The sequence below is a fragment of the Jaculus jaculus genome, chromosome 3 (genome assembly GCF_020740685.1).
Source record: "Jaculus jaculus isolate mJacJac1 chromosome 3, mJacJac1.mat.Y.cur, whole genome shotgun sequence".
NCBI lineage: Eukaryota > Metazoa > Chordata > Mammalia > Rodentia > Dipodidae > Jaculus > Jaculus jaculus.
In genome coordinates this window covers 114918472-114944036 of record NC_059104.1, presented here as the reverse complement: position 1 = coordinate 114944036, position 25565 = coordinate 114918472, and the positions used below count along the sequence as shown (strand labels likewise).

The following is a 25565-nucleotide window of genomic DNA, read 5'->3' as shown; positions in this document are numbered from 1 at the left end:
TGGAGAGATGGCTTAGTGGTTAAGAGGCTTGCCTGCAAAGCCTAAGGACGTAGGTTCGATTCCCCAGTACCCATGTAAGCCAGATGCACAAGCTGGTGCATGCATCTTCAGCTTGTTTGCAATAGTTGGAGGCCCTGCTATGCCCATTCTCTCTTATCTTCTCTCTCTCTCAAACAAATTAATAAAATGTTAAATTTTTAAGAGAATATTAAAATAAATAAAAAATATTTTTCTCTAGGCTGGAGAAATGACTTAGCCATTAAGGCACTTGCCTGTGGAGCTTAAGGACCCAGGTTTGATTTCCCAGTACCCATGTAAGCCAGAAGCACAAGGTGGCACATGTGTCTAAAGTTCATTTGAAGTAGCTAGAAGCCCTGGCACCCATTTTCCTCTCTGCCTCTTTTTCTCCCTCTGTCTCTAATAAATAAGGTAATTTTTAAAAAGTTATCCAGCCAGGAGTGGTAGCACATGCCTTTAATCTCAGTACTTAGGAGGCAGAGGTAGAAGGATTGCCAAGAGTTTGAGGCCACCCTGAGACTTCATAGTGAATTACAGGTCAGCCTGAGCTAGAGTGAAACCCTACCTCAAAAAAACCAAAGGAAAAAAATTTCTTTCGCCAGGCATGGTGGTGCAAACCTTTAATTTCAGCACATGGGAGGCCAGGTAGGAAGATCACTATCAGCCTGAGTCTACATAGTGAATTCCAAGTAAGTCTGAACTAGAGCAAGACCCTACCTCAAAAACACAAACAAAAGTATATCTCTTTTTTCTCTCATAATTATGGTGGTTGGAATATAAAAATATAAAATGCACAAGTGTTTGAATACTAAGTTTCTAGCTGATGGTGCTGTTCTAGAAGTTGTGGACCCTTCAGGAGGTGGAGCCTTACTGGAGAAAGTGTATCACTGGGGAGTGGGATGGGGATTCTTAACAGGTTAGAGTTTGACCCTGTATACTGTTCTTTCTCTCCCTCCCTCCCTCTCTGCTGATGTGACAATGTAGTTCTGGCTTTCTTCTCCTGCCATGTTTTCCACACATGATGTACTATACCCTCTGGAACTGTAACCCAAAATAAACTTTTCTCCCATGACTTGCTTATTTTGAGACATTTTATCCTAGCAATGAGGAAATAACTAAGGCAATTTACCCCTCCCACCTTCTTATGAGCAGCAGTTGTTCATGTTCTCTCATCTTACCTCTTAATCTAATGAAGTCTCTCTTAAAAAGAAACCAACTGATAGTTACATAACAGGTGTTTTTTGGTAAATCTTCACCTGCATTTTAACATCAGTATCTTTGTGATTACTGTAAACTAGTTTACCAGTTATCCAATATTTTTTCAAAGCACATCAGTTTTCTTTTTTAGAAATTTTGTTTATTGTTATTCATTTATTTCCAACAGACAGAGAAAGAAGCAGAGAGAGAATGGGCACACCGGAGCATCCAGCCACTGCAAATGAACTCCAGATACATCCAGATACACCTTGTGCATCTGGCTTACGTGGGTCCTGGGGAATCGATTCTAGAACCGGAGTCCTTGGGCTTCACACGCAAGCACTTAACTGCTAAGCCATCTCTCTAGCCACATCAGTTTTCTGAAGGTTGACATACAGAAAATGCCTTCTAATGCCACACTGGAAATTTTGTAAAAAAAAAAAAAAAAGTTCTATAATTATAGACAAGAAACCATGATAATTTCCTTCCCCCTCATTTTCCCCTTTGCAACTCCACTATTCATCATATCCCCTACCCCTCTCAATTAGTCTTGCACTTGGATGAAATGTTCTATAGATATCTGTTAGGTCCATTTGTTCTATGACTGCATCTAATCTGGAGGTCTCTCTGTTGATTTTTTGCCAGGATGACTTGTCAATTGATGAGAGTGGGGTGTTGAAGTCACCCATTACAATTGTGTGGTGTTATCTGTGACCTTAATTCTAATGGTATTTGTTTGATGAGATTGGGAGCCCCCATGTTAGCTGCATATATGTTTAGGATTGTAATATTCTCCTGCTTTGAGTGTTCCTTTAATCAATATAAAGTGACCTTCTTTATCTTTTCTCACTAATGTTGATTGGAAGTATACTCTGTCAGATATTAGGATAGCAACACCTGTTTGTGTTTTAGGTCCATTGCTTGAAATACCATTTTCTAACATTTCAACCAAAGATAGTATCCATCTTTTATGGAAAGGTGAGTTTCTTAGAGGCAACGAATAGAAACATCCTTTCTTTAACTCAGACCGCAAGCCTGTGTCTTTTGGTTGGGGCCTTGAGGCCATTGATATTAAGAGTTATTGAAAGGTGTTCATTTATTCTTGCCAGTTGCCTTGTTTTGTAGTTCTTCTGGTTTTTCCTTTACTCTCTCATATTAACTATTATTTGAATATGGTTTATTTTTTCCTGTTTCCTTATGTGTTGTTTTTCTTTCTCTTTGCATGACTGATCCTTTCAAGTATTTTCTATAGAGCTGGTTTAGTGGTCATATAGTCCCTTAGCTTGTTTTTGTTGTGGAATGTCCTTATTTCTCTGTCAATTTGAATGGATAGTTTTGCTGGATAAAGTAATCTCATTGACAGTTATTATCTTTCAGAACATGGAATACATCATTCAAAGCCCTTCTGGCTTTTAAAGTTTCTGTTAAGTAAACTGCTGTTATCCTGATGGGCTTGCCTTTGTATGAACCTTGACTTTTCTAACTGCTTTCAATATTTCTTTGGTTTGTGTGTTTTATAATATGGTGGTGAACGATTCTTTCCTGATTTTGTCTGTTTGGCATCCTAAAGGCTTCCTATATCTGTATTGGCATCACTTCCCCTACTTGGAGTACATTTTCTTCTGTGATTTTGTTGAAAATACCTACTATACTTTTGGGGTGAATTTCTTCTCCTACTCTCCCCTGAATTCTTATTTTTGATCTCTTCATAGTGTCCTGAATGCCTTCCTACTAGTTTGTCTTTCTCTTTGTTAGACTGTATTAAATCTGTCACCTAGTCTTCTAGTTTAGATATTCTGTCTTCTTGATCCAAGTCTCTGGTGAGACTTTCTACAGAGTTTTCTATTTGACTTATAATGTTTTTCATTTCTAGTGCTTCTGATTGCTATTTTTTAATTATTTTTATTTTACTTATTCATGTCTTATATTGACCTCCTTATTTCATTAAGTTGGTTTCCTGTGTTCTCTTGGGATTCCTTCAGGAGTTTGTTTTCTTCTTTGATTTCTTTGAGCATTGACATGATCTTTTGGTTTTTTAAATCTTTGTCAGGCATTCCAGTCTCAGTAGAGGCCATTTCTGATGGATTTATAATTTCTTTTTCTTTTCTTTTCTTTTTTTTTTTTTTTTTTTGAGGTAGGGTCTCACTCTAGCCTAGGCTGACCTGGAATTTACTATGGAGTCTCAGGGTGGCCTTGAACTCACGGCAGTCCTCCCACCTCTGCCTCCCGAGTGCTGGGATTAAAGGCGTGCGCCACCACGCCTTGCTAATTTTTTTTGGTTTTTTAAGGTAGGGTCTCACTCTAGCCCAGGCTGGCCTACAAGTCACTGTGGAGTCTCGGGGTGTCCTCGAACTCACAGCAATCCTCCTACCTCTGTCTCCCAAGTGCTGGGATTAAAAGCATGCACCACCATGCCCGACACTGGATTTATAATTTTTGGTGGAGTTGTAATGTGTTGATTTTTTGTGTTTCTTATATTACAGTGTAGGAACTTTTGCATCTTGAAATAATTTGATGCTTGGGTTTTCTAATTATCTGCAGTATCCTTAGCTGTGTAAATCCAACTTTATATATCTTCAGGGTAGGAGTTTAAGGTGTCAGATTTGGCTTATACTCCCAGAGTAAAAACAGAAGTGGCTCTAGGTGTTGCTATTAAAGTATTCTAGTAGGCTGGGTGGAGCAAATTACTGGTAAATTCAAAAATTCAAGTGAGCAATATACATATTCAAACAAAACCAGCACAGAGTATTTATACAAGAGTAGGGATTAAAACATGCAGATAATCTAATAAAGGTACAGTCCTTTAGGTTGCCCCATACCCTTAATCCTTTTAACTGGGAGGCTGAGATTTCTGGTCTGAAATGGGCTCTACTTCAGCCTGGTGCCAAGTAAGACCCTGCCTCCAATTATGACAGAAGAAAAGACAAAGGTCCTATAAATCAAGAAGCATCAGAAACAACAATAGTCAACACAAAAATACAGCTTATTTGAGAATGGTAAAGCCAACTAAGAATACATAACCAAGTCTAACACATAACATGCCCTGACATGGAAGGGGAGATTAACACTTCCAGTGCTGGCCTATGTACCTGGCTTTGTATAAGTAGGCCCTGTTACCTTTTGGGATGGCTTCCATTCTCACCAATGCTGAGTGCCCACTTCAGTCCCTCTCTGTTGCACTCTGGATTCATTTAGGCTGTTGGGGTCCCCAGATCTGGTGTTCTGATTGGCTGTGCTGGATGCTGTGTGGCTGGGGGTTGGATAAGTTCTGCAGTGGTTCACAGCACTGGTGGATGGGGAAGCAAGGCTGTACAGGGTGCCTTTAGTTGAAGCAGATCTGCTCAGCTGGTGTACTTTGTGATCTCCCTCAGCAGCTGCTCAGCTGATCCCTGCTATCTTCCCCTTTGGGTTTCTTGGCTTTGTGACAAGGCTGATGTGGGTGGAAACTCCCTTCACCTGGCTTCTCCTCCTGTAGGTCTGTGCTGCATCTTCCTGGTGGGCATGTGGATTGGGCTGCTGGCACCATGGCTGGAGCTGCTTTTGTGCTTCCTGCTTGCTAGAAGTTCAGGGTCTCTCCTGTTTCTCTGCTGTGGTTGATAATGGCTTACACACCTTCACTTTTTGGTTAAAGACTGTATTTTGCTGTTTTTTTTTTTTTTTTTCTGCTTATTTCACCCCCCTAGTCTGCTTTGGTGTGGCTACTATGCCACCATCTTACCCAGTAGTCTTTTTTTGTTGTTGTTTTCTGAAGTAGGTCTCATTTATCCCATGCTGACCTGGAATTTACTCTGTACTCTTAGGGTGGCCTCAAACTCATAGTGATCCTCCTACTACACAATCTTTTTTTTTTTTTTTGAGTTTAAATGCACTTTTAGACAACCTGCCTGACATGTTATTTTTTCCTTAAAAAAATGAGAGTTGGAGAGATGGCTTAGTGGTTAAGCATTTGCCTGTGAAGCCTAAGGACCCAGGTTCAAGGCTTGATTTTCCAGTACCTATGTAAGCTTGATGCACAAGGTGGCATTGCATTTGGAATTCATTTGCAATGGTTGGAGGCCCTGGTAGGCCCATTCTCTCTGTCTGTCTCTCTCAAATTAATTAATTAATTATTTTTAAAAACGAAATTCATTCATTATTTAAAAATAAATGAATGAAAACAATGCCTCCACACCAAATAAATCAGTCAAAATAAAAGGTCAAGAGGACTTCAGTTCGTTCTTCTAGTCCTGGTATTGTATGGAGGGCAAGCAGCAGTCGACTGTGATGACAGGTGATAGAACCAAATTACTGCCGATGTGTTACTGTGAAAACAGGAGAGGACATAAACACCTTTTCCCGACTTGAGCACAACTTTCCTACCATATTGATGTGGTCCCCAATTCAATCTGAGCTGCCACAAAGATGGGCAGAAAGCACAGGGATTCCTTACTTTTGCATCCTAGTGCAAACCAAAAGAACCACAAACTGTTCCTGGTCTACCAGTACATGCAGCAAAAAAAGTTTTGTTTTGTTTTTTTGGTAGGGTTTCACTCTAGCCCAGGCTGACCTGGAATTCACTATGTAGACTCAGGGTGGCCTCAAACTCATGGTAATCCTCCTACCTCTGCCTCCCGAGTGCTGGAATTAAAGGTGTGCGCTGGCACACCTGTCCAGAATCTTGTTTTTTTTAAAGTGTTTTTTTTAGGGGCTGGGAGATGACTGAGCAGTTAAAGGTAATTGTTTGCAAAGCCTGCTAACCAGGATTAATTTCCCTAGCAACTATATAAAGCTAGATGCAAAAAGTGGCATGAGTATCTGGCATTCATTTACAGTAGCAATAGAACCTGGTATGCCTATACACACACACACACATGCAAATAAATAATTTTTTTTTGAGGTAGGGCCTCACTCTAGTCCAGACTGACCTGGAACTCACTCTAACCCCAGAGTGGTCTTGAACTCATAGCAGTCCTTCTACCTTTGCCTCCTGAAGATTGAGTTTAAAGGTATATGCTACCATGCCCAACTAAAAAATAAAAACTTATTTAATATTTTTTAGATGTATAATTAGAGATGGGAATATGGCTCAGTGGTTAAAGGCATTTTATTGCAAATCCTGACAGCCCGGGTTTGATTCCCTAGTACTCATAAAGCCAGATGCACAAAGTGGCACATGCATCTGGAGTTCATTTACATGGACAAGAGACGCTATATGCCCTCTCTGTCCTTCAAATATTTTAGATGTATAATTGTAATTTTAACAATAAAACTTGCTTTGATTTAAGAAGCCTTTATAAAAATAGTTCACTTGGCTCTAGGTCAATTTAATATGGGTTATTTGGCCTACTTCCACTTAAAAATTCATCTAAGGCCATGTGTGGTAGTGCACACCTTTGATCCCAGTACTGGGGAGGGCTGTGACTTAAAGGCCAGCCTGGGACTACATAGTGAATTCCAGGTCAGCCTAGAATGAGACTCTATCTTGGAAAATAAATAAATAAATAAATAAGACATCTAAGTTATAACCCCACCCCCCTCCAAAATTACTAAATCTGAAATATATTTCTGTCTTTTAAAATGATTATTGGGCTGGGTGTGGTGGTGCACACTTTTAATTCCAGCGCTTGGGAGGCAGAGGTAGGAGGATCAATGTTATTTTGAGGCCACCCTGAGACTACACAGTGAATTCCAAGTCAGCCTGTAGAGCAAGACCCAACCTTGAAAAACCAAAAAGAAAGATTATTGGGCTAGAAAGATGGCTTAGCCATTTAGGCACTTTCCTGTGAAGCCTCAGTATCCAGGTTCCATTCTCTCCAGGTCCCACAAGGTAGTACATGCATCTGAAATTTGTTAGCAGTGGCCAGAGGCCCTTGCACAGCCATTCTCTCTCTCTCTCTCTCTCTCTCTCTCTCTCTCTCTCTCTCTCTGTCTCTGTCTCTGTCTCTGTCTCTGTCTCTCTTATTCTTGCATGACAAACACTGACCCACAGAGCCATCTCTCAAGCCCCTACAACTCTTCTTTTATGTTTAAAACAAAATTTGCAAGGCGTGGTGGCACACACCTTTAATCCCAGCACTGGGAGGCAGAGCTAGGAGGATCACTGAGTTTGAGGCCAGCCTGAGACTACATAATGAATTCCAGGTCAGCCTGGACTAAAGTGCAATCCTACCTCGAGAAACCAAAAAAAAAAAAAAAAATTAGCATGGAGAGATGGCTTAGCAATTAAGGCACTTGCTTGCAAAGCCAAAGAACCAAGGTTCGATTCTCCAGGACCCACGTAAACCAGATGCCTAGGGTGGCACATTCATCTGAAGTTCATTTGCAGTGTCCAAAAGCTCTGACATGCCCACACTCTATCTGCCTCTTTCTCTCTCTCTTTCTCTAAAATAAATAGTAGTAAAAAAAATTCTAAAAATTTAATAAAGTAAAATAAGATGATTCATCAAATAAAAATCTACAACAAAGAGCAGGAACTGGCAGTGTGAGGGTTGCTGCACATTGAGCAGCCCTGCAGTCCAGCCAGCACCTGCCTCCACCTCTCTGTTTTCCCTCCTGCCTAAAATAAAACAAAATGGTCCTTTCAGAAGGCCTCAAAGGTAATCAAAACCAATATTAAGGGGTTAGAGAGGTGGCTTAACGGTTAAGGCACTTGCCTGTGAAGCCTAAGGACCCAGGTTCGATTCCCCAGTGAGGTGGTTTTTTTTTGGTTTTTTTTTCAGTGGCTGGAGGCTCTGGTGCACCCATTCTGTCTCTTTCTCCCTCAGAATAAGTAAATAAATAAATATTTTTTTAAATAGTATTAAATGAGGTTAATCCTAGCTATGCATGCTTAAAATACATGGTAGGAGCTGGAGAGATTGCTTAGCAGTTAAGGAGTTTGCCTGTAAAGCCTAAGGACCCATGTTCAACTCCTCAAATCCCAAATAAATCAGACACATAAGGTAATGCATGCACAAGGTTGCACATGGGCACAAGGTGGCCCACATGTCTGGAGTTCAATTATAGTGGCTAGAGGCCCTGGCATGCCAATTCTCTCTCCCTCTCATTAAAAAAGTGGCCAGTCTATGGGGCTTGCCTCAATAATAATAAAATACATGATAGAAGTTTAAATAGTTGCACAAATACTCTTAAATTTGAAAGATGGGGGACAGTTTTAAAGCAAATTCCTTTTTTTTTTTTTTGAAAAGTGTTTGTGTATGTGTGTGTGTGTGTATAAAGTATGTGCAGTGTGGTATATGCATGTGTACAATGGAGATATGCTCATCCTGGCATGTGTATATGGGCCAGAGCACAATATGCAGTGTCCTCCTTTATCACTGTTCTTATTATATCTTTGAGATGGAGTCTGAAACTGGAGCTGCCATGTTTGGTCAGACTGGCATGCCAAGAAACCATTCCACAAAGGACTGGGGTTAATAGGTGTGTGTGGCCGTGAGTGCTGGAGAATCAGAAGGCAAATCAGGCCCTCATTCTTGCATGGCAAACACTCACCCACAGAGCCATCTCTCAAGCCCCTGAAACTCTTATGTATTAAAAAAAAAAACTTGCCGGGCGTGGTGGCACATGCCTTTAATCCTAGCACTGGGAGGCAGAGGTAGGGGATTGCTGTGAGTTCGAGGCCACCCTGAGACTCCATAGTGAATTCCAGGTCAGCCTGGGCTAGAGTGAGACCCTACCTTGGAAAACCAAAAAATAAAAATTAAAAAAAAAAAAACACCTTTATTGACAACCTTGTTTTTGGGGGGGCAGGGAAGTAAGGTCTTACCCTAGCCCAGGCTAACCTAAAACTCACTGTGTAGGCTGGCCTTGAACTCATGGTGATCCTCCTACCTCTACTTCTGAGTGCTGGGATTAAACACAAGAACCAACATACCCAGCTCCTTTAGAAATATATATATATATATATATATATATATTTTTTTTTTTTTTGGCAAAGACAGAATGGGCTTGCCAGAGCTTCTTGCCAGTGCAAATGAACTCCAGATGTATGTGCCACTTTCTGCATCTAGCTTTACATGGGTACTGGAGAATCGAACCTGGGCAGTCATACTATGCAAACCAAGTACCTTTAATCTCTGAGCCATATCAGTGGAGATTATATTTATTTATCTATGTATTTGCACATCTATGTGTGCCAGATTCTCTTGCTGCTGCAAACAAACACCATATGCTTGTGCTACTTTTTGCTTCTGGCTTATGTATGCTGGGAATGTAACCCAAGCCAGTAGGCTTTGCAAGCAGCCTCTAACCACTGGGCCCTTTTTCCAACCCCTAGCCCCAGTTCCTTTCTTTGAAAAATAATTTAACACAATTTAAAAAAATTATTTATTTGAGAGACAGAGAGTGGGTGGGCTGGAGCCTCTTGCCACTGCTTAAGAACTCCAGATGCAATGCCTCTGGCTTTACGTGGCTACTGGGGAATTGATGAAGATATCCATCAGCAATCCAGAGCTCACATACTGTGTCCTCTCTATTGTCTTTCTCAGTATATGACATTCCTTCTGCTTCATGTTTCCAAGAGTTGTCTTTGATTCCTCTGCCTTTTCTTCCTCACTTGCTGTCACTTCCGTTACTGTGAACATCAGTGCTTCTCCTTTCTTCCTTTTTCTTTTTCCTTTTTTTTTTTTTTTCCTAAGGTAGGGTTTTACTCTAGCACAAGTTGACCTGGAATTCACTGTGTAGTTTCAGGGTGGCCTTGAACTCATGGTGATCCTCCTACCTCTGCCTCCCAAGTGCTGGGATTAAAGGTGTGTGCCACCATGCCCAAATCTTTTTCTTTTCTTTTAATTTATTTTTTTATTTATTTGAGAGCGAGAGAGAGGCAGATAGACAAAGAGGGAGACAATAGGCATGCCAGGGCCTCCAGCCACTGCACAAAACTCCAGACACGTGCAACCTTGTGCATCTGGTTTATGAAGGTACTGTAGAATTGAACTTGCATGCAGGCAAGTGCCTTAACTGCTAAGCCATCTCTTCAGCACTTTTAAAAAATTAATTAATTTGCATATGCTTCTAGGGGAGGAAAGTGTGACAGGACCCTTTGCCACTACTGACCAACACCAGATGCTTGCACCATGTCCTGCATTTGGTTTACATGGGTGACTTGTGGATTGAACCTGGGCCAGCACACTTTGCAAGCAAGCACTTTTAAGTACTAAGCCAGTTTCTTTTTTCTTTTATTTTTCTTGCTTCTCTTAAAAAGTCTCCACCCTTTGGTTCATTCATACTGCATCTAGAATAAAGAATATGCCCTTTGTGGTGGTGCACACCTTTAATCCCAGCAAACAGGAGGCAGAGGTCAGAGGATCGCTGTGAGTTTGACACCAGCAGGTCAGCCTGGGCTAGAGTGAGACCCCACTACCACGAAAAATAATAATAATAATAAACTTGTTAGCTGGGTGTAGTGGCACTTGTCTTTATCCCAGTACTCATGAAGCAGAGATAGAAGGCTGTGAGTTTTGTATTTTGCAGTTTTTTTTTTTAATTAGGGTCTCACTTTAACCTAGGCTGACCTGGTACTCACTATATAGCCCAGGCTAGCCTCAAACTCACAGAGGTTCTCTTGCCTCAGCCTCCTGAGTGCTGCAATTAAAGGCATGAGGCACCACACCTGGAAAACTTATTTTTTTAAGTTTTATTTATAATTTGAGAGGGGGACAAAGGCAGACACAGAGAGAATGAGTATGGGCACATCAGGGTCTATTGCAACTGTAAATGAACTCCAGATGCATTACCACTTGGTGAATCTTGCTTTCCATGGGTACTGGTGAATTAAACCCAGGCCATCAAGCTCTGCAAGCAAGTGACCTTAACTGCTGTGGTGGTTTGATTCAGGTGTCCCCCATAAACTTAGGTGTTCTGAATGCTAGGTTCCCAGCTGATGGATATTTGGGAATTAATGCCTCCTGGAGGGAGTGTATTGTTGGGGGCGGGCTTATAGGTGTTATAGCTAGTTTCCCCATTCCAGTGTTTGGCACACCCTCCTGTTACTATGGTCCACCTTATGTTGGCCATGGGGTGATGTCCACCCTCTGCTCATGCCATCATTTTCCCTGCCATCATGGAGCTTCCCCCTCAAACCCATAAGCAAAAATAACCCTCTTCTATCCCACAAGCTGCTCTTGGTTGGGTGATTTCTACCAGCAATGTGAGTAGTAAAGTGGTACCGAGGAGTGGGGTTGCTGCTAGACACCTGACTGTGTGGCTTTGGCCTTTTGGATCTGATTTTCAAGAGGACTGTGGGAGGATTTGAAACCGTGACCTAAGAGATGCCTTGTAGTGCTGTAAGTACAGCTTGATGGACTATTCTGGTCTGAGCTGCAAGACCTGAATGCAGTAAGAACTATGGACTGTGAGGTTTGGCTTATGAGGGTGAGAAAGAGCTTTGCCTGGACTGGGCTAGCAGTTTGTGTGAGAAGCTTGCTCTTGTGCCCAGGTCCTAAGAAGTTGTGCAGGGTTGCTTTGCATAGAAATGAACTGGTGTGAGCAGAGGGATATGGCACAGAAAGAAAAATCTTTGGGTGAATTGTTGCCCATTCGGCTGCAACTGAGAGATTACAATTTGAGACTGGGCTAGCTGATCTGCGCTGGGTCAAAGGAAGAACATAGACTCTTTTGAAGGGGCCTGAGTGCTCAACGAGTGTCCTGTTCTTCAAAGTCTGCTTTATTCCCCACTGGATTAACAAATTGGCACCCTACCTGGTATTGTGGAGTATAAGAAGTGCAGGAGAGAGAGGGTTATTGAGTTTGCAACACGGTCTTGTGTTTTGGAAATGGCCATGGGCAGTGTGAAGCAGGTTTTGATGGTTGCTGCATGGAGACCCCGTGGGGCCATAAGAATGAACCGTGGCTTGCAGTGGAGACCCAGTGGAGATGCTGGGACCACGAGATGGCTGCCAAGGAGAGATACCAGCCCTGATAAAATTTTCCAGGACTGTGAATAGCCTAGCTGGAGGGGTGGGATTGGAATGCCAGAGACTTGTTGCTGGCTAGAATTATCAGACTTGGAGATTTGTCACTGGCTAGAGTTGTTGGACTTGAAGCTGCAGAGTTTGATGTTTGCCCTGGTTGTTTTAAATCTTGTATTGGTTGAATGTTTCTTTGCTACCCTCAATGCCATCTTTTGCAGTGTGAATATTTATTCTGTGCCATTATGGGCTTTTTGAGGTTTTTTTTTTTAATTTATTTATTTTTATTTATTTATTTGAAAGTGACAGAGAGGAGGCAGAGAGAGAAAGAGAGAGAGAGAGAGAATGGGTGTGCCAGGGCTTCCAGCCACTGCAAATGAACTCCAGACTCATGTGCCCCCTGTGCAACTGGCTAACATGGGTCCTGGGGTGGGGGTCAAGCCTCGAACTGGGGTCCTTAGGCTTCACAGGCAAGCGCTTAACTGCTAAGCCATCTCTCTAGCCCTTTTGAGGTTATTTTTTGGTATTACGGCTCAGTTAAAAGATATTGGACTATGGGGATGTATGAACATTATTGGAATTGATAAAACTATGGGACTTTTAAAGTTAGATGAATGCATTGCATTTTACATCATGTATGGTTATCAGCTATGAGGGCCAGGGGCAGAATGTGGTAGTTTGATTCAGGTGTCCCCCATAAACTTAGGTGTTCTGAATGCTAGGCTCCCAGCTGATGGATATTTGGGAATTAATGCTTCCTGGAGGGAGTGTACTGTTGGGGGCGGGCTTATGGGTGTTATAGCCAGTTAGCCAGTTAAAAATAGAATTTTATTTTATTTTTTAAATTTTTTTGTTTTTATTTATTTGAGAGTGACAGAGAGAGAGAGAGAGAAAGTAGGAGAGAGAGAGAGAGAGAGAGAGAGAGAGAGAGAGAGAGAGAGAGAGGGAGAATGGGTGCGCCAGGGCCTCTAGCCACTGCAAGCGAACTCCAGACGCATGCACCTCTTGTGCATCTGGCTAACATGGGTCCTGGAGAATTGAGCCTCGAACCGGGGTCCTTTGGCTTCACAGGCAAGCGCTTAACCACTAAGCCATCTCTCCAGCCCCAAAAGTAGAATTTTTAAAACAACAGAGTGATCTGGAGAGATGGCTTAGCGGTTAAGGCACTTATCTGCAAAGTTAAAGAACCCAGGTTCAATTCCCCAGATCCACATAAGCCAGATGCACAAGGTGGCACATGCATCTGGAGTTTGTAGTGGCTGGAGGGCCTGGTGCAGCTATTTTCTCTTACCTGCCTCTTTCTCTCTCTCAAATAAATAAATAAAAATTTTAAAAAAATGGGATGGCACTTAGGGGGTAGAGGCTGGAATATAAATAGTTCAAAGCCACACACAGCTACATAGCCAGCTTGAAGCCAGCCTGGATTACATGAGACGATCTGAAGTTTAAAAAAAAAAAAAATTGGGGTTAGGGTGGGAGAGATGGCTTAGCGGTTAAGTGCTTGCCTGTGAAGCCTAAGGACCCTGGTTCGAGGCTTGATTCTCCAGGACCCATGTTAGCCAGATGCACAAGGGAGCACACACATCTGGAGTTCGTTTGCAGTGGCTGGAGGCCCTGTTCTCTCTCTCTCTCTCTCTCTCTCTCTCTCTCTCTCTCTCTCTCTCTCTCTCTCTGTCGCTCTCAAATAAATAAATAAATAAATTTTTTTAAAAATGGGGTTAGAGAGATGGTTTAGCAGCTAAGGTGCTTGCCTGCAAAGCCTAAGGACCTGAGTTCAATTCCTAGGTACCCACATAAAGACAGATGTACAAGATGACACAGTGTCTGGTGTTTGTTTGCACTACTCCTTCTACTTACATTTGAACATGTGCTTCCCATCAACTTTAAATCAAAACTTTGTTCAAGATTGTGTTAACTGCCTTTTGTCCCAGCACTCAGGAAGCAGAGGTAGGATTGCTGTGAGTTCAAGGCCAATGTGAGGCTACATAGTGAATTCCTGGTCAGCCTAGGCTAGAGCAAGACCCTCTTCAAAAGAACAAAAAGGAGCCAGGTGTGGTGGTGCATGCCTTTAATCCTAGCACTTGTGAGACTGAGGTTAAGTGTATAGCTGTGAGTTCAAGACCAGCGTGAGACTACATAGTGAATTCTAGGTCAGTCTGGACTAGTGAAAACCTACCTCAAAAAACCAAAAAAGAAAGAAAAAGAAAATGATTTAGATAATTTTAGGGCTGGAGAGATGGCTCAACAATATTCAGTTGCTTGCAAAGCCTAACAGCCTGGGTTCAATTCCCATGTACAAATAATTTGAAAAAATAGAAATTAGAAGTTTCACTCAGTGTCTATTCATGATATGTTTATTGAGTAATTGCCATATGCCATCCCCTGCTCTCAGCTCTCAGAATATAGTAATAGATAAGAAGAGCAAGTCTCTCTGCTTTTAGGATATTTGCCTCCTATTTTCATTCTTTGTAGTAGCTAATACTGTCTAATAAAAATGTACTGTATTTTGTCCAACTCTTTACTGATAGATGTGCTTACTAGGTTTGACACTATAAGCTACTTTAAAGATTTGTACATAAATATTACCTACTGGTAGTAGAATCTCAAACTACCCCTTCCTGGATTCATATTTTTAAACTTTTTTTATTGAAAACTTCCATAATTATAGACAATAAACCATGATAATTTCCTTCCCTCTCCCATTTTCCCCTACACAAATCCACTCTTCATCATATTTCCTCATTCTCTCAATTAGTATCTCTTTTACTTTGATGTCATCATCTTTTCCTCCTATTATGAGGGTCTTGTGAAGGTAGTACTAGGCACTGCGAGGTCATGAATATCGAGGCCAATTTCTGTCTGAATGATTGCATTGTTAGCAGTCCTTACCCTTCCTTTGGTTCTTACATTCTTTCCACCACCTCTTCCACAATGGACCCTGAGCCTTGAGAGGTATGATAGAGATTTTTCAGTTCTGGGTTATTCATATTTTTACTGGTCAAGATAATAGCAGGTTGCTTTCTCAAAAGGTAGTAAAGGTTTATAACTTTCAGTAGCTTTCTGCTAACCTTGTCTAAAGTTACCAGTCTAGGGGCTAGGGATGTAGCTGAGCTGATAGAGTGCCTGTCCTGCATGCAAGATCTCCTCAGTTGGATCCCCAGTACTACATAAACTGGGTGTGGTAGTGCATATCTGTAATCCCAGCACTTGGAAAGTAAAGGCAGGAGGTCCAAGGTAAAGGTCATTTCATTTATATATCAAGTTTGAGGCCAGCCTGGGTTATGTGAAACCTGTCTCCATTCAAACAAAAAGCAGTACTAAGGGAGACATCTCTATCACACCCTCCACAGCTTAGGGACCATTGCAGAAGAGGTGGCAGAAAGAATGTAAGAGCCAAAAGAAGGACAATTTACAATGCTGTCATCCAGGCAAAAAATGGCCTTGATATTCATGATCTCACAGTGGCTGATGTTACCTCCACAAGACCTGCATAATAGAAGGAGGAAAATTATGGCATCAAAATAGAAGAGAGACTAGTTGGAAAGAAGGGATTAAGTGGAGCGGAAATTTGGGAAGAGGAAAAGGGAAGTGTTGGGAAGGGAATATGATCACAGCATATTGTCTGTGGAAATTGTCAATAAAAAGTTAAAAGCTTAGGCATTGTGTCACATGCCTTTAATCCCAGCATTCAAGAGGCAGAAGTAGGAGGATCGCCATGAATTCAAGGCCAGCCTGGAACTACAGAGTGAGTTCCAGGTCAGCCTGGGCTAGAGTGAAACAATACCTTGAAAAAACAAGAAAAAAAGGTCAAAGCCGGGCATGGTGGCTCACGCCTTTAATCCCAGTACTTGGGAGGCAGAGGTAGAAGGTTCACCATGAGTTTGAGGCCACCCAGAGACTACATAGTTAATTCCAGGTTAGCCTGGACCAGAGACCCTACCTCGAAAAATGAAAAAAAAAAAATTTAAAAAGCTAAAAAGTTAATTCTTATTTTTAATACATTTTCTAACGTGTTTCCCTGAAATTTATATTTTAGGATTTTTTCAAAGACCCAAATGTTATTTCAAATTTGCAGCTACTTTCAGAATCTTCTGGACAATGGACTACATTGGGTAAATAAAACAAATTTCCATATTCTTAAGTTGTTATTATGCTATCTTAATAAAATTTTGTCTTAACAATTATCATGAAATACAATTATGAAATATGAAATACATTATGAAATATGAATTGTGAATGATAACTCATCTGATAACACCAAAATCAAGGTTTTTGGTGTGTGTGTGCACATGTATGTACAGACATATGTGCCCTGTGTGTATGCATGCAGAGGCCACAGGAAGACACTGAATGTCCTTTATCACTTTTTGTTGTTGTTGTTGTTTTCAAGGTAGCGTTTCACTCTAGCCCAAGCTGACCTGGAACTCACTCTGTAGTTTCAGGCAGACCTTGAACTCACAGCAATCCTCCTACCTCTGCCTTTCAAGAGCACTGGGATTCAAGGTGTACAACACCACATTTCTTGACAATAGCTCTCACTAAACCTGGAGCTCTTCATTTTTTGGTTAAAATGGCTGACCATGCCTGGCTTTTTACATAGGTGCATAGCAAGTACTCTTTCCCACTGAGCCATCACCCCAGCCCCCAAGATCAAGTTTGACCAGCCATGCCAAACCTGCATCTGTTGAGTGTTTCTGCTGCTGTCCTGCTTTAGCACAATACCAATTTTCTCTTATTTAGAAAGTATGTATTGTGTGTCTTCCATTTACTCTGCTAGATGCAAAGGACATTAATTAAAGCAAGTAACAGAAAACATGCATGCAAGGAGCTAATTGATATTAAGATATAGGGGGAGCTGAATGCGGTGGCTCATGTCTATAATCTCTGTACTCATGAGGCTGCAATAGGAGGATCACTGTGAATATGAGTCCAGTCTGGGCTGCAGAGTAAGTCCCAGGTCAGCTGGGCCTAGAGGGAGACCCTGTTTCAGAAAAACAAACAAAAAAGATGTAGGTGGGTCTTGAAGTTGTGGCTCCATTGGTAGAGTGCTTGCTCAGTATGTAGAAAGCCCTCAGTTGCATCCTCTGCATCATAGGAACCAGGGAAGGTGAAGGCAGGAGAATCAGAAGTTTAAGGTCAGCCTCAGCTATATAGCCAGGTGAGACCTCTTGGGATACACGAGCCATGAGACATTGTCTCTAAATAAGTAAAAAGTGTGTGTATGTAATAACACATTATAGGTTTTCTCATAGAAGCAGAAGCATGAGGAAGTGTTCAGTTTTGCACAGCGGGAGAGAGTCAGGAAAGATTCTACAAATAAGGAAATGCCTGGGTGAAATCTCAATAGCAGTAGGGCATGAAACGCTGACAGAAAGAAGCTACCATGGAACTTTTGTTTTGTTTTGTTTTGTTTTGTTTTTGAGGTAACATTTCACTCTAGTCCAGGCTAACCTGGGATTCACTATGAAGCCTCAGGGTGGTCTTGAACTCCTGGCAATCCTCCTACCTCTGCCTCCTGAGTGCTGAGATCAAAGGCATGTGCCACCACACCAGGCTTGGAGCATTTTTTTTTTTTTTCTCAGAGACATGATCTATTAAATTATAGAGTAGACGGGCTGGAGGGATGGCTCAGTTTTTTAAGGTACTTGCTCATAAAGCCTGATGGCCTGGGTGCATTTCCCCAGTACCCACATTAAACAAATACACAAAGTGGTACATGTGTCTGGAGTTTCTTTGCAGTGGCAGGAGATTCTGGCATGCCCAAACTTAATCTCTCTCAAATAAATAAATAAATAATATTTTTAGCTGGGCGTGGTGGCACACACCTTTAATCCCAGCACTAGGGGGACTGAGGTAGGAGGATCACTGTGAGTTTGAAGCCGGTTTGAGACTATATAGTGAGTTCCAGGTCAGCCTGGATTAGAGCAAGACCCTACCTTAAAAAACAAAAGACTGGGCTTGGCAGAGTAAGCCTTTAATACTAGCACTTGGGAGGCAGAGATACAAGAATCAATGTAAGTTTGAGGCCAGCCTGAGACTAAATAGTGAATTTCAGACCAGCCTGGGCTGGAAGGAGACCCTACCTCGAAAAAGCAAAACAAAAAAAAGTTTATAGTAATTCTAGTCACTCAATTTGAAAAAAATAAATTTCAAGAGTTTAAGCAAAGCATGTATCACCGTGTATCACAGTATTTATAAAATGTTTATAGTAATTCCAGTCACTCAATTTAAATGAAAAAAAAAAGAAGTAAATTGAAATATGTGTTAAATCTTCCCCCATACTGATATATGTGCCATAAGATAGCACTGACTTTTTCCTAATTTTTAAATAAGGCATTCTACAAAAGAGAGGTTCAAAGGTTCCATGTGTATGTGGCAGGATCAATTAGAAGTACTCTAAAGGGGGGGGGGGGAACATTAAGAAAACAAAAAGAGAGCCCAGGTAGTGGCACACACTTTTAATCCCAGCATTTGAGAGGCAAAGGTGGGTGGATCGCCGTAATTTCAAGGCCACCCTGAGACTACACAGTGAATTCCAGGTCAGCCTGGGCTAGAGTGAGACCCAAGCTCAAAAAAATCCCCCCCAAAAAAGAAGAGAGAGAGAGAGAGAGGAGAGAGAGAGGGAGGAGAGAGAGAGGGGGGAGAGAGAGAGGGGGGCGAGAGAGAGAGGGGGGAGAGAGAGAGGGGGCGAGAGAGAGGGAGGGGGCAAGAGAGAGAGGGAGGAGGAAGAGAGGGAGGGGGCGAGACAGAGAGGGAGGGGCGAGAGAGAGAGGGGGGGGGGGAGAGAGAGAGAGGGGGGGCAAGAGAGAGGGGCGAGAGTGGGAGGGGGGCGAGAGAGAGGGGGGAGAGAGAGGGGGGGGGAGAGAGAGGGGGGGAGAGAGAGGGGGGGGAGAGAGAGGGGGGGGAAGAGAGAGGGGGGGGAAGAGAGAGGGGGGGGAAGAGAGAGGGGGGGGAGAGAGAGGGGGGGGGAGAGAGAGGGGGGGAAAGAAAAGAGGCATTAGGGAAGCATACTCTGACCAGTGGTCTTTGGGTATTTCCTGGTCCCTGGCATCTTGTTCAAAGAACTGAAGAAGCAAATCAGCAAGGAGTTTATTAGAGAGCAAAGTGTCAGTGCAAGTTGGATTTGCAGTAAGAGAGTAGCAGGCTCTAGAGCTGGATGGCTCACAAGCTGTGAACTGCTGCTAGGCGCTTCTTTTTATAGTCAGGAGAAGGAAGAACTAGTTACTAGGGGGCCTAGTTTGGGTGGTTTTCTGGTTTGATTGATGGGCTTGGGTTATGTAAGCTTTCCTCTACTGACATGTCTTCCCCATGATACATCTGATTTTAATCATATGTGCATCTAGTTGTGTATATGATAATAGTACAGGATTCTCCCTAAATGTTTACTCAGAGGACATGGCTTGCCTTGCTGTATGCATACCACCTGTCTATGCTGGACCAGGCCCCTGTCTCCTAATCCTGAATATTTCCCAGAACATGTATCAATAGAAATGGGTGTTACCAAAGGATTACTCAGGGGAGTAACATTCCATTGTGTGAAGCAAGGTGTTAGATGCAGGTCTATATAGCTGAGGGTCTCTAATTGCTAACAGGTTGTTAAGTGGATTGCTAGGATAAGGGCTTCTAGTTTTGCTCAAAATGCAGAGTCCCAGGTTGCTAAATTATGTCCCTGTGCAGGCCTGCCTCAACTCCATTTCAGTTCTAGTAGAATTAAATTCTAATAAATTGCTAGCATTCCTCCATTAGCTTGACTTTAGAGCCTCTTATTTTCTTTATTTTTTTGTATAGAAGCATGTTTCCTCCAATTTTCATCTGGGGTCTTTCTTAAAAATTTTTTTTTTCCTGGGCATGGATGTGCATGCCTTTAATCCCAGTTCTCAGGAGGCAGAGGCAGGAGGATCACTGAGAGTACAAGGCCACCCTAAGGCTACATAGTGAATTCCAGGTCAAGCTAGGCTAGAGTGAGACCCAGCTTCAAAAAAAAAAAAAAAAAAGTATTATTTGTAAACAGAGAGAGGGAGAATGGGTGCACCAGGGCCTCCTGCTTCTGAAACAAACTCAATATATGAGCCACTAATTTTATGTGGGTACTGGGCAGGCTTTACAAGCAAGTGCCTTTAACCAGTGAGCCATCTCCCCAGCCTTTGTCTAGAGTCTTTATAGGCAAAAGAATCTTCTATTTTGTTTGCTTTTTGAAACAGGGTCTCACTCTTTAGCTTAGACTGGCCTGGAACTTACTTTGTAGTCCCCAGACTAGCCTTCAGCTCATGAAGATCTTCCTGCCTGAGCCTCCAGAGTGCTGGAATTAGATATAAACCACTATTCTTGGCACACGCGTGCGTGCGTGTGTGTGGTAGTTGTGTGGTGTAGTAGTTGTTTATAGAGATAAGGTCTCTGGTAGCCCAGGATTACCTCAGACTCACTATATAGCCAAGGCTAACCCTGATCTCCCAATCTTTCTGCCTCTACCTCCTGAGTTCTGGGATTATAGGTGTGTACCACCATGCCAGGCTAAACATCAGCTTTTCTGATAATAGGCCTGCCAGCAAGTGAACCAGTCCTAAAGAAAGTGATGCTGGCAGCTCCTTCACCTCCAACTGCAATGCTCTCCTTGCCAGATGTGAGTGTTGTTTCAGCCAGCTGTAGGGCTCCAGTGTAGATCCCTTTACTTGTCATAGACAGTGTATGAAGAATGCTCCCTATATATGCAACTAAGCACATGGTGCATATTGTGCCCTCTAACTCAGACCAGAATTCTATGTACAGAATTTAAAAATGAGGAGTCAAAAATAAAAATAAGAATGAGGAATCCACAACTGAGTAATTTGTGTGGTTTTCCACAGCTGGATTAGTAAAGTTGAACTTCAAATCCAGAATTATAGACCTTGACCACTAAAGATTGACACTTCCGTGTTAATGGAGTTGCCAGAAAAAGCACTACCTGAAGACATCACAAAAAAAGGAGGCATCTAGTATGTTGTTATGATAGCTTTCGTGGTGGTGGTGGGGGGGAGCATTCTATATGTGGTCATAGTGAAAAACTACTAGGCAGGATCTCATGAGATTATTCCATTCTAACAAGAAGAAATGCCAGACCTATGCTCTGCAAGTCAGGAAGAGTGTCTTACCAGGGACTGAGTCATCTTGCACCTCGATGCTGGGCTTTTCTAGGCTTCTAAACAGACTAAGAGATTTTAGCACCAAAAAATGTCCTGCTGGGGCCCTGGAGGAGACAGTCCATTCTTCAATGGTGTAGCCACTGGTAAGTTCTTGTAAATATTCTAGTAAATAACCTTCCACCCATGATTGTGAATGTTAACTGTTTGAGTCAAAGAAAAAGAGCCAGGTGTGGTGCTGCACTCAACAGGCTGATGGAGGATCATCTTGAATTCAAGGCCAGCCTGGGGCTACAGACTAAGTACCAGGCCAGCCAGGGCTAGAAGAAAATAAATTAAAGATAAATACATACTAAGGCATGCAAAGTGGGATGGGGATTAATCAGTCAGAAGAGTTTTAGTGGGTTGAAAAGAGGGATAAGAGTGTAATTGGGAGGAAAAAGATTAAAATAAATTTGCTTTTACATGTGTATAAACTAAGCTTAATATACATGTATGAAAGTGACAAAAAAGAAGTGTGCTGCCTCTGTAATAAATACCTAAAACTGTCCCAAGTGGCTTACAACTGCTTAGTTGGTAGAGTCTGGCAGAGTTCTGAGGTGCATGCTAGAAATACGGATCTTGGGGATAATGTATAAGTACAGCTCTAAAGGAAATAGGAATGGAAGAAAGGTGATCTTTGACCGGGTGTGATGGCTTATGCTTATAATTAAAACATGTGGAGGCAGGTGGATCAAGAGTTTGACACTGAGCCAGGTATGATGGCATATACTTTTCAATCCTAGTACTTGGGAGGCAGAGGTGGGAGGACTTCTGTGAGTTCAAGGCCACCCTAAGACTACATAGTGAAGTCCAGATCAGCCTGTGTTAGAGTGAGACTCTACCTCAAACACACACACACATACAGTTTGAGACTGGCCTGGATCACAGAGCAGGTACCATGGTTATGATGTGGCAAGGATGAGCTGTGTTCCATAGAAGGCAGACCTTGCAAGTGATTAAATCAGATGTAACTAAGTTCTTATTAAAATGCTGCCTTGGTTCCTCCTGAATCCTTCTACTAAAACGTGAAAACAATGAAGAGTGCTGGAGAGATGTCCCAGCAGTTAAGGGACTTGCTTGTAAAGCCTCATAACCCAGGTTCGGTTTCCCAGTAAGCATGTAAATCCAGATGCACAAAGTGACACATCCATCTGGAGTTCATTTGCAGTAGCTAGAGGCCCTCTCTTGCTTGTTCACACACATTGTCTGCTTGCAGATAAAAAAAAAAATTGTTTTTAAACAATAAAGAAAAGTTGGCTGGAGAGATGGCTTAGTGGTTAAGCGCTCGCCTATGAAGCCTAAGGACTCCGGTTCGAGGCTCGGTTTCCCAGGTCCCACGTTAGCCAGATGCACAAGGGGGCGCACGTGTCTGGAGTTCGTTTGCAGAGGCTGGAAGCCCTGGCGCGCCCATTCTCTCTCTCTCCCTCTATCTGTCTTTCTCTCTGTCTCTGTCACTCTCAAATAAATAAATAAAATATATATTAAAAAAAAAAGTATGGTTTAAGTAAAAAGTAAGGAACTTGAAGAGTTTGAAAGTTCTGGGCGTTTCCATATTGCAAAACCAAAGAAGTCTTGTTCAGAAAAGAACACTCAGGATTTGGTAGAAAATCCATTTGATAAAGAGATCAAGGGTGTGACTTGTGATTTAATCAGTCATTTCAGCAGAATCCAAAAATAGCAATGGGATTGTATCAGCCAGCTCACTGTCAGTTTGAACTAAGAGGGCCGGGGGGGGGGGGGGGAGATAAAATAAGGTTGTTAGACTTTTACATTTTTGAGGCAGGGTCTCCCTCTAGACTAGGTTGACTTGGAACTCACTGTACTTCCAGGCTAGCTTCAAGCTCAAAGTAATCCTATTATCTCTGCCTCCCAAGTACTAAGAGATTAAAGGCATGCACCACCATGCCTGGCCAAGGCTCTTTAGGACAGGACCATGGAACTTCCCAATTGCAAACATGAGCCATTTTTCAAGAAAAGGGAAGACCTGGACAGTAAATCAGAGATCATGAAGGCCAGCAAGCCATTTCACTATGTCTTCAAGCATTGTCTTGAAGGCACAGCATGCAAGAATAGTCTGGGGAACAAGTTAACTCTGGGAAACCTTACAAGTAAGGCCACCTGGTGCCTGAAGGACTCTGTTCCTACCTGAGTAGATGTGAAGAAATAGATGAATAGAACCCAATGGGTTCTAAGGCAGAGTATAGAACCCAAATTGATCATTCTATAATTGTTGAGCTTTAAGGTCTCAAGAAATTTACTTCTATAAGTTAAAGCTGCTTGCCAGCCACCAACCATTCTTCCTGTTTCTGTCTCCCTTTCTTCTCTCCCTCCTTCCATCCCTCCTGCCCTCCCATAACCCCCTCTCTTAAAGAAAATGGGAAATGGCTAGCCTATGCCTATCCCACCAGTGTATTTTGAAAGCTCATGTTTGATTTCTCAGGTTTATATATGCAGAATGATTTTGCCTCAGTGTGAATATCACCTGAATCTTGTTATATCCAGTTTAGTTGATATTTAGATGAGACTTTTAACTTTACACTTGATACTAGAATGAATTAAATTCTGGGATCTTTTAAAAAAATTGTGTGTCAGAGACATTGCCTCTTCCCTGTAACTGATGGCTTCTTCCACTATGCACAACCCCCAATCCCCATGGGGATAACTGGCATCCTCAATGAGGATGCCTTTGGGGGGGGGGGAAGGATGAGGGTAAGGAAGGCACCAACATGTGTTGTTTATGTACTTAGTATGTCCATAACTAATAAAAAAGAAAAAAAAAACATGTGTTTGTAGGGCAGTGCACTATGACTGTTTGCTGATGTGAAGGATCAACAGAGACTTGCACCATTTTTTCATCTGGCTTACATGGTTGGCAGGCTTTGCAAGCAAATACCTTCAACTGCTGAGTCATCTTTCTAGTCACTCTGGAGTCTCTTTATGTAGAATGAATTGAGTTTTGCATGTGAGAAAGATATAAATTGTGGTCTAAAGAAAAAAAAGCTATTTAGCATTTGTGTTGCCCAAGACTCATATTTTTGTTTTGAGATAGGGTCTCACTATTGAAAGGCCCAAGAATTCAGAAGCCCAGAAATACTATCACGCTCCAAAGGGAGCTTAAGTGGGCCCCTGCATACCTCAAACTCCACGCTTTACTCTCTGTTGGAAGCAAGTAAAGAATCCCTCTTCTCATTATATCAGAGCCCGCTCCTAATATAAAACTAGGTAAAAAGGGCATGAGATAGCCCTCAAGGATGGGAAATGAGTAATGAAGTGAACCACTTATTTTGTTTCTGTAAATAGCCTGTACCATAAGCCTTAATAGCCCACACTGTAAGCCTTAGTAGCTCGCACCATAAGCTGTAGCAGCCTGCCTCAGACCACCAAGGTCATAGGAGGCTGATACCATACTCTGCTACCCCCACCTAAGGAAATGCGCAAATGCTGACCTCCAAGGTCATAAGAGAATGATTGGTCCACGAGGGGCTTGAACAAATTAAACTAATTGGCTTAGAAACTATGGGGTGGCACAAACTGGCTCACACCCTGTGGGCTCCTCACATTAAAAAATGATTGGTCTAAGGCACAGGCTTTGTTAGAAACCCTATAAAACTGTCCCGTTCCTGCATTCGGGGCTCTGCAGTCCTCTACCCCTGTGCGGTGTACGACTGTGGGCCCCAGCGCGCTTGAAATAAAATCCTCTTGCAGTTTGCATCAAGACCGCTTCTCATGAGTGATTTGGGGTGTCGCCATATCCGGGCAGAGCGTGGGGTCCCCCTCCCGGGATTCTTTCACTATAACTCAGATTGACCTGGGACTCTAGTCCCAGGCTGGCCTCAAACTCACAGTGATCCTCTTACCTCTGCCTCCAGAGCACTGAGATTAAAAGTGTGTGCTGCCATACCCGTTCATACTTTGAAGCCTTGTGACCTCCCACAGCCTCATCACTCCATAATTCCTTCCCACAGGCCTATCTGTAAATACTGTTACATTGAGAGTTAGGGCTTCACCATGTGAATTCTGAGACATAATAGCAAATTCTATTTTTATGCCATAGATTAAGAGATCAGTATTTAATTTTGAATTTAATTACTATTTTACACCATCCAAAGCCTTCTGATACTCAAGTCAGACTTAATAAAATGACATGATAGTGATAGTGTGGAGGAGGCAATAGGATGTTGAATTCAAGGCTAGCCTGGTTTAAATAAGACCTTGTCTCAAAAACAATACACTGAGGGGGCTGGAGGGGATGGTTTGGAGGTTAAGTCACTTGCAAGGCTAAAGGACCCAGGTCTGATTCCCCAGG

At 42.3% G+C, this 25565-nt stretch overlaps 1 protein-coding gene and 1 non-coding gene across 3 annotated transcripts in view; one reads left to right on the top strand and one right to left on the bottom strand.

The window, feature by feature from the left end:
* Cfap300 (cilia and flagella associated protein 300) overlaps nucleotides 1–25565 on the top strand; it is a 65422-nt gene that overhangs the window by 12727 nt on the left and 27130 nt on the right. For both annotated transcript variants that reach the window (XM_045146161.1, XM_045146162.1), the window contains exon 3: nucleotides 16138–16213. In XM_045146161.1, coding sequence (XP_045002096.1) covers nucleotides 16138–16213 — 76 coding nt within the window. The remainder of the gene's footprint in view (nucleotides 1–16137; nucleotides 16214–25565) is intronic.
* On the bottom strand, nucleotides 5580–5706 carry LOC123459936. The gene has a single exon (XR_006636668.1). It is a non-coding gene; the product is annotated as a small nucleolar RNA SNORA31 (small nucleolar RNA).